The following is an 8,867-nucleotide window of genomic DNA, read 5'->3' as shown; positions in this document are numbered from 1 at the left end:
CGGTCTAATGCCCCCTTCGAATGCAAGGTGGAGGAAGGGGCTAACTGATCCATCATCAGAAGGTCACTGGAGCCCTCGTGTGGTATTGTCCTTACTCCCAGAACAGGAGGTCTGGGTTCAAGTCCCAGCTGCTCTGGGGGGGGGGGGTGCAATAACATCTCTGAAAAGGTTGGTTAGGTAAAACAGGTTAAATTTTTTTAAATTGTCTGGCCACTCAAGGACCCTTTAGTGACACAGTGGTAATATCCCTAACTCTGGCCCGAGGGGTCAGGTTCACGACCCAGTCTCTCTAGAGGTGTGCAATAACATCCCTGAACAAATTGATTAGAAACATAGGTTAAACCAAAAAGAGAAAACGTGGGGCCCCTCTTGTGGTACAGTGGTAGTCTCCTCACCCCTGGAACGGGAGTCACGGGTACAGATTCCACCTGCTCCAGAGGGAGTGCCATAACCTCACTGAACAAATTAATTTGGGGAAAAAAAAGGTTTAAAAAAAAATGTGGGAGAGGGCCCTCCTGTTGGCGCAGTGGTAATGTCCCTACCCCTGGCCCGAGAGGCCTGGGCACAAGTCCCACCTGCTCCAATAGGGAATGACAGAACATCTCTGAACAAATTGATTTGGGAAAAAATAAGTTAAAATAAAAAATGTGGGAGAGGGCCCTCCTGTGGAACAGTGGTAATGTCCCTACCCCTGGACTAGACCCTCAGAACGCAGAGTATGAAGTGTCTCCTGACTCAGAGATGGTGACGACTGAATGGCGTTGCCTCTGGCTCCGGGGGACAGAGCACCACTGGCGGGCGAAGGGGCAGCCCAGCGCCCCCAGGCACTCGAACATCCTGGAGCGGAACTTGGCACCAGCGAGGGCATATAGGAAGGGGTTGAGGCAGCAGTGCAGGTTGCCCAGACAGGCGGCCAGGATGTAGCCGGTGTCCATGCGCCCCTCGGCACTGCAGTCCCGCCCCAGGGCCCCCAACCGGTGCAGGGTCTCCAGGAACATCACCACGTTGTAGGGGGTCCAGCAGAGGAAGAAGACCGCCACCACGGCGGCCATCACCTTGAGGGCGCGGCGTTCCCGCGGCCGCTGGGAACTGTGGGATTGCGCCAGGGTCAGGCCGATCTTCAGGTAGCTGTAGCCCATGACCCCCAGCGGCAGCAGGAAGCCGGTGACGTGGTAGAAGCAGCGTAGGCCCACGATCCAGCCCTTGGAGTTGTTGGCGCCGTAGTTATGGGCGCACTTCTGGGACCCGTTGACCCTCATGGAGTGCAGGAAGACGAAATCCGGGACCGCCAGCAGGAGGCAGAAGAGCCAGAGGGCTGAGCAGCTGAGGTAAACGCGCCAGGGCCTCCTCCTCTTGTAGAGTTCCACAGCATGGACAATGGAGAGGTAGCGATCGAAGCTAATGCAGCCCAGCAGGTAGATGCTGCTGTAGAAGCTGACGTTGTACAGGGCGCCCAGAAGCTTGCAGGCCGCGTGGCCAAACACCCACTCATTGGCTGATTCTGCGGCCCAGAAGGGCAGGCCCACCACCAGCAGCAGGTCGGCCGCGGCCAGGTGCAGGACGTACATCTCCGTGGCGGCCAGGCGCCTCAGGCTACGGGAGAGGACGCCCACCACCAGGCCGTTTCCCAGCAGCCCCACCAGGAAGACGGCGCTGTACAGGACCGGGATGAAGACGCGGGTGAAGGCCAGGCTGCTGCTCGGGTCACAGGGCTGGCTCAGGCACACCGCCACACCGTCGCACGGATCATAACTGGAATTTGGCAGCACATCGTAGCTACCATTCCCGGGGAAATACATCGAGAAATTGAAGTCATAAAAATTCTGTTAAAAAAAAAAGAGAGAGAACCGACAGTGAGATAAGAGACAGAGATAGATCCGACTGTGCAATCCACCCTAACCTGCACATCCCTGGGCACTATGGGACAATTTAGCATGGCCAATCCACCCTAACCTGCACATCCCTGGACACTATGGGACAATTTCCCATGGCCAATCCACCCTAACCTACACATCCCTGGGCACTATGGGACAATTTCCCATGGCCAATCCACCCTAACCTACACATCCCTGGGCACTATGGGACACTTTAGCATGGCCAATCCATCCTAACCTGCACATCCCTGGACACTATGGGACAATTTCCCACGGCCAATCCACCCTAACCTGCACATCCCTGGGCACTATGGGACAATTTCCCATGGCCAATCCACCCTAACCTACACATCCCTGGGCACTATGGGACAATTTCCCATGGCCAATCCACCCTAACCTGCACATCCCTGGGCACTATGGGACAATTTAGCATGGCCAATCCACCCTAACCTGCACATCCCTGGGCACTATGGGACAATTTAGCATGGCCAATCCACCCTAACCTGCACATCCCTGGGCACTATGGGACAATTTAGCATGACCAATCCACCCTAACCTACACATCCCTGGACACTATGGGACAATTTAGCATGGCCAATCCACCCTAACCTGCACATCCCTGGGCACTATGGGACAATTTAGCATGGCCAATCCACCCTAACCTGCACATCCCTGGACACTATGGGACAATTTAGCATGGCCAATCCACCCTAACCTGCACATCCCTGGGCACTATGGGATAATTTAGCATGGCCAATCCACCCTAACCTGCACATCCCTGGACACTATGGGACAATTTAGCATGGCCAATCCACCCTAACCTGCACATCCCTGGGCACTATGGGACAATTTCCCATGGCCAATCCACCCTAACCTGCACATCCCTGGGCACTATGGGACAATTTCCCATGGCCAATCCACCCTAACCTGCACATCCCTGGGCACTATGGGACAATTTCCCATGGCCAATCCACCCTAACCTACACATCCCTGGGCACTATGGGACAATTTAGCATGGCCAATTCACCCTAACCTACACATCCCTGGACACTATGGGACAATTTAGCATGGCCAATCCACCCTAACCTGCACATCCCTGGGCACTATGGGACAATTTAGCATGGTCAATACACCCTAACCTGCACATCCCTGGGCACTATGGGACAATTTAGCATTGCCAATCCACCCTAACCTGCACATCCCTGGACACTATGGGACAATTTCCCATGGCCAATCCACCCTAACCTGCACATCCCTGGACACTATGGGACAATTTAGCATGGCCAATCCACCCTAACCTGCACATCCCTGGGCACTATGGGACAATTTAGCATGGCCAATCCACCCTAACCTACACATCCCTGGGCGCTATGGGACAATTTAGCATGGCCAATCCACCCTAACCTGCACATCCCTGGGCACTATGGGACAATTTAGCATGGCCAATCCACCCTAACCTGCACATCCTTGGACTGTGGGAGGAAACCGGAGCACCCAGAGGAAACCCACGCAGACACGGGGAGAATGTATAAACTCCACACAGACAGTCTGGAGGCTGGAATCGATCTGAGTCCCTGTGAGGCAGTATTACTAACCACTGTGTCACCATGCTGCGCAGTTTGCTCTGGTAATGTTTCAGGCCACAACATGGAGAGGCTCTCAGGGAGATTTATGTCTCAGCTCAGACTTTACCACCCAGTCCAGACGGGATTTTAACTTCACTGAATGTCCACTCAGTGGTGAGGCAGGAGCTGACCCTCCAACCACTGCTCTGGGCCTTTTGGGATATGTTGGCAGGAGGTGTGCGAAGAGCCGTGAATAAAACAGACAGTGTTCCCGCCTTTATTAAACACAGACTAATTCACCCTCAAATGGAGGAACCATGACCGGAGCTGGGAACTACATTGTAGGGAGGATGTGGGCACAGTGGGGAGGGAGAGAGAGAGTGCAGGAGAGAGAGAGAGAGCAGGAGAGAGAGAGAGTGCAGGAGAGAGAGAGTGCAGGAGAGAGAGAGAGAGTGCAGGAGAGAGAGAGAGAGTGCAGGAGAGAGAGAGAGAGAGTGCAGGAGAGAGAGAGTGCAGGAGAGAGAGAGAGCAGGAGAGAGAGAGAGAGAGTGCAGGAGAGAGAGAGAGAGAGTGCAGGAGAAAGACAGAGAGAGAGAGAGTGCAGGCGAGAGAGAGAGAGAGTGCAGGAGAGAGAGAGAGCAGGAGAGAGAGAGAGAGTGCAGGAGAGAGAGAGAGAGAGAAAGTGCAGGAGAAAGACAGAGAGAGAGAGTGCAGGAGAGAGAGAGAGAGAGTGCAGGAGAGAGAGAGAGAGTGCAGGAGAGAGAGAGAGAGTGCAGGCGAGAGAGAGAGAGAGTGCAGGAGAGAGAGAGAGAGCGCAGGAGAGAGAGGGAGAGCAGGAGAGAGAGAAAGAGAGAGTGCAGGCGAGAGAGAGAGAGAGTGCAGGAGAGAGAGAGAGAGAGAGTGCAGGAGAGAGAGGGAGAGCAGGAGAGAGAGAAAGAGAGAGTGCAGGAGAGAGAGAGAGAGAGTGCAGGAGAGAGAGAGAGACAGAGAGAGAGAGTGCAGGAGAGAGAGAGAGAGAGTGCAGGAGAAAGACAGAGAGAGAGTGCAGGAGAGAGAGAGAGTGCAGGAGAGAGAGAGAGAGAGTGCAGGAGAGAGAGAGAGTGCAGGAGAGAGAGAGAGAGTGCAGGAGAGAGAGAGAGAGTGCAGGCGAGAGAGAGAGAGAGTGCAGGAGAGAGAGAGAGAGTGCAGGAGAGAGAGGGAGAGCAGGAGAGAGAGAAAGAGAGAGTGCAGGCGAGAGAGAGAGAGAGTGCAGGAGAGAGAGAGAGAGAGAGTGCAGGAGAGAGAGGGAGAGCAGGAGAGAGAGAAAGAGAGAGTGCAGGAGAGAGAGAGAGAGAGTGCAGGAGAGAGAGAGAGACAGAGAGAGAGAGTGCAGGAGAGAGAGAGAGAGAGTGCAGGAGAAAGACAGAGAGAGAGAGTGCAGGAGAGAGAGAGAGTGCAGGAGAGAGAGAGAGAGAGTGCAGGAGAGAGAGAGAGTGCAGGAGAGAGAGAGAAAGACAGAGTGCAGGAGAGAGAGGAGAGAGAGAGTGCAGGAGAGAGAGAGAGTGCAGGAGAGAGAGAGAGAGAGTGCAGGAGAGAGAGAGAGTGCAGGAGAGAGAGAGAGTGCAGGAGAGAGAGAGAGAGAGTGCAGGAGAGAGAGAGAGTGCAGGAGAAAGACAGAGAGAGAGAGTGCAGGAGAGAGAGAGAGAGTGCAAGAGAGAGAGGGAGAGCAGGAGAGAGAGAAAGAGAGTGCAGGAGAGAGAGAGAGAGTGCAGGAGAGAGAGAGAGAGAGTGCAGGAGAAAGACAGAGAGAGAGAGTGCAGGAGAGAGAGAGAGAGTGCAGGAGAGAGGGAGAGCAGGAGAGAGAGAAAGAGAGAGTGCAGGAGAGAGAGAGAGAGTGCAGGAGAGAGAGAGAGAGTGAGTGCAGGAGAGAGAGGGAGAGCAGGAGAGAGAGAAAGAGAGAGTGCAGGAGAGAGAGAGAGAGTGCAGGAGAGAGAGAGAGAAAGTGCAGGAGAGAGAGAGTGCAGGAGAGAGAGGGAGAGATAGAGTGCAGGAGAGAGAGGGAGAGAGAGAGAGTGCAGGAGAGAGAGAGAAAGAGAGAGAGTGCAGGAGAGAGAGAGTGCAGGAGAGAGAGTGCAGGAGAGAGAGAGAAAGAGAGAGAGTGCAGGAGAGAGAGAGTGCAGGAGAGAGAGAGAGAGTGCAGGAGAGAGAGAGAGCAGGAGAGAGAGAGAAAGAGAGAGTGCAGGAGAGAGAGAGAGAGTGCAGGAGAGAGAGAGAGAGTGCAGGAGAGAGACAGAGAGAGAGAGTGCAGGAGAGAGAGAGAGTGCAGGAGAGAGAGAGTGCAGGAGAGACAGAGAAAGAGAGAGTGCAGGAGAGAGAGAGAGTGCAGGAGAGAGAGAGAGCAGGAGAGACAGAGAAAGAGAGAGTGCAGGAGAGAGAGAGAGTGCAGGAGAGAGAGAGTGCAGGAGAGACAGAGAAAGAGAGAGTGCAGGAGAGAGAGAGAGTGCAGGAGAGAGAGAGTGCAGGAGAGAGAGAGAGCAGGAGAGACAGAGAAAGAGAGAGTGCAGGAGAGAGAGAGAGCAGGAGAGACAGAGAAAGAGAGAGTGCAGGAGAGAGAGAGTGCAGGAGAGAGAGAGTGCAGGAGAGACAGAGAAAGAGAGAGTGCAGGAGAGAGAGAGAGTGCAGGAGAGAGAGAGTGCAGGAGAGACAGAGAAAGAGAGAGTGCAGGAGAGAGAGAGTGCAGGAGAGAGAGAGAAAGAGAGAGTGCAGGAGAGAGAGAGAGTGCAGGAGAGAGAGAGAAAGAGAGAGTGCAGGAGAGAGAGAGAGTGCAGGAGAGAGAGAGAAAGAGAGAGTGCAGGAGAGTGAGAGAGAGAGCAGGAGAGAGAGAGTGCAGGAGAGAGAGAGAGAGTGCAGGAGAGAGAGAGAAAGAGAGAGAGAGAGAGCATGAGAGAGAGAGAGAGAGTGCAGGAGAGAGAGAGAAAGAGAGAGAGTGCAGGAGAGAGAGAGAGAGAGAGAGTGCAGGAGAGAGAGAGAAAGAGAGAGTGCAGGAGAGAGAGAGTGCAGGAGAGAGAGAGAGAGAGAGAGTGCAGGAGAGAGAGAGAAAGAGAGAGTGCAGGAGAGTGAGAGAGAGAGCAGGAGAGAGAGAGAGAGTGCAGGAGAGAGAGAGAGAGTGCAGGAGAGAGAGAGAGTGCAGGAGAGAGAGAGAGTGCAGGAGAGAGAGAGAAAGAGAGAGTGCAGGAGAGAGAGAGAGTGCAGGAGAGAGAGAGAAAGAGAGAGTGCAGGAGAGAGAGAGAGTGCAGGAGAGAGAGAGAAAGAGAGAGTGCAGGAGAGTGAGAGAGAGAGCAGGAGAGAGAGAGTGCAGGAGAGAGAGAGAGAGTGCAGGAGAGAGAGTGCAGGAGAGAGAGAGAAAGAGAGAGAGTGCAGGAGAGAGAGAGTGCAGGAGAGAGAGAGAGAGTGCAGGAGAGAGAGAGAGCAGGAGAGAGACAGAGAGAGAGAGTGCAGGAGAGAGAGAGAGAGTGCAGGAGAGAGAGAGTGCAGGAGCGAGAGAGAAAGAGAGAGTGCAGGAGAGAGAGAGAGAGTGCAGGAGAGAGAGAGTGCAGGAGAGAGACAGAGAGAGAGAGTGCAGGAGAGAGAGAGAGTGCAGGAGAGAGAGAGTGCAGGAGAGACAGAGAAAGAGAGAGTGCAGGAGAGAGAGAGAGTGCAGGAGAGAGAGAGAGCAGGAGAGACAGAGAAAGAGAGAGTGCAGGAGAGAGAGAGAGTGCAGGAGAGAGAGAGTGCAGGAGAGACAGAGAAAGAGAGAGTGCAGGAGAGAGAGAGAGTGCAGGAGAGAGAGTGCAGGAGAGAGAGAGAGCAGGAGAGACAGAGAAAGAGAGAGTGCAGGAGAGAGAGAGAGCAGGAGAGACAGAGAAAGAGAGAGTGCAGGAGAGAGAGAGTGCAGGAGAGAGAGAGTGCAGGAGAGACAGAGAAAGAGAGAGTGCAGGAGAGAGAGAGAGTGCAGGAGAGAGAGAGTGCAGGAGAGACAGAGAAAGAGAGAGTGCAGGAGAGAGAGGATGCAGGAGAGAGAGAGAGTGCAGGAGAGAGAGAGAAAGAGAGAGTGCAGGAGAGAGAGAGAGTGCAGGAGAGAGAGAGAAAGAGAGAGTGCAGGAGAGAGAGAGAGTGCAGGAGAGAGAGAGAAAGAGAGAGTGCAGGAGAGTGAGAGAGAGAGCAGGAGAGAGAGAGTGCAGGAGAGAGAGAGAGTGCAGGAGAGAGAGAGAAAGAGAGAGAGAGAGAGAGCATGAGAGAGAGAGAGAGTGCAGGAGAGAGAGAGAAAGAGAGAGAGTGCAGGAGAGAGAGAGAGAGAGAGTGCAGGAGAGAGAGAGAAAGAGAGAGTGCAGGAGAGAGAGAGTGCAGGAGAGAGAGAGAGAGAGAGTGCAGGAGAGAGAGAGAAAGAGAGAGTGCAGGAGAGTGAGAGAGAGAGCAGGAGAGAGAGAGAGAGTGCAGGAGAGAGAGAGAGAGTGCAGGAGAGAGAGAGAGTGCAGGAGAGAGAGAGAGTGCAGGAGAGAGAGAGAAAGAGAGAGTGCAGGAGAGAGAGAGAGTGCAGGAGAGAGAGAGAAAGAGAGAGTGCAGGAGAGAGAGAGAGTGCAGGAGAGAGAGAGAAAGAGAGAGTGCAGGAGAGTGAGAGAGAGAGCAGGAGAGAGAGAGTGCAGGAGAGAGAGAGAGAGTGCAGGAGAGAGAGAGAAAGAGAGAGAGAGAGAGCATGAGAGAGAGAGAGAGTGCAGGAGAGAGAGAGAAAGGAGAGAGTGCAGGAGAGAGAGAGAGAGAGAGAGTGCAGGAGAGAGAGAGGAAAGAGAGAGTGCAGGAGAGAGAGAGTGCAGGAGAGAGAGAGAGAGAGAGAGTGCAGGAGAGAGAGAGTGCAGGAGAGAGAGAGAAAGAGAGAGTGCAGGAGAGTGAGAGAGAGAGTGCAGGATAGTGAGAGAGACAGAATGCAGGAGAGAGAGAGAGAGAGCAGGAGAGACAGAGTGTGAGAGAGAGTGAGAGAGTGTGTAGGAGAGAGAGAATGCAGGGGAGAGAGAGAGAGAGCATGAGAGAGAGAGGGGGAGAGAGTGCCAGGAGAGATGTGCACTGAGGGCTCCAGGAATGAGGAACTTCCATCTGAATATAGGTTGGTGAGGTTGGGATGTTCTTGAGAGGGGGAGGCCTGAGGGAGAGACCTGAGATCGAGGTTTTATAAAAAGGCATCTGCAGACAGTAGCTGAGTCAATCCCCTTTCTGCTGGGAAAGGACCGAGAACAAGAGGAAACAGGTATAAAGTTGGTCAAGTCAGTTTGTGGTAAAACAAGCAGGGGCAGGGTTTATACAGTTAATGGTCGGGTCCTGGGTGGTGTTGGGGAACAGAGGGACCCAGGGGGTTCAGGGACATCATCCTTTGGAGTTTGTGTCACAGACGGACAGGGGGGTTACGAAGGGTTCAGCA

At 53.9% G+C, this 8,867-nt stretch overlaps 1 protein-coding gene across 1 annotated transcript in view; it reads right to left on the bottom strand.

The window, feature by feature from the left end:
- Positions 1-200: 200 nt before the first annotated feature.
- LOC140459017 (C-X-C chemokine receptor type 3-like) overlaps positions 201-8,867 on the bottom strand; it is a 55,410-nt gene continuing 46,743 nt past the window's right edge. Inside the window, exon 2 of the mRNA XM_072553728.1 lies at positions 201-1,823. Coding sequence (XP_072409829.1) covers positions 705-1,823 — 1,119 coding nt within the window. The 3' untranslated portion in view covers positions 201-704. The remainder of the gene's footprint in view (positions 1,824-8,867) is intronic.

The sequence above is a fragment of the Chiloscyllium punctatum genome, chromosome 34, assembly GCF_047496795.1.
Source record: "Chiloscyllium punctatum isolate Juve2018m chromosome 34, sChiPun1.3, whole genome shotgun sequence".
In the NCBI taxonomy this organism is placed as follows: Eukaryota; Metazoa; Chordata; class Chondrichthyes; order Orectolobiformes; family Hemiscylliidae; genus Chiloscyllium; species Chiloscyllium punctatum.
This window is presented reverse-complemented; position numbering and strand designations above follow the sequence as displayed.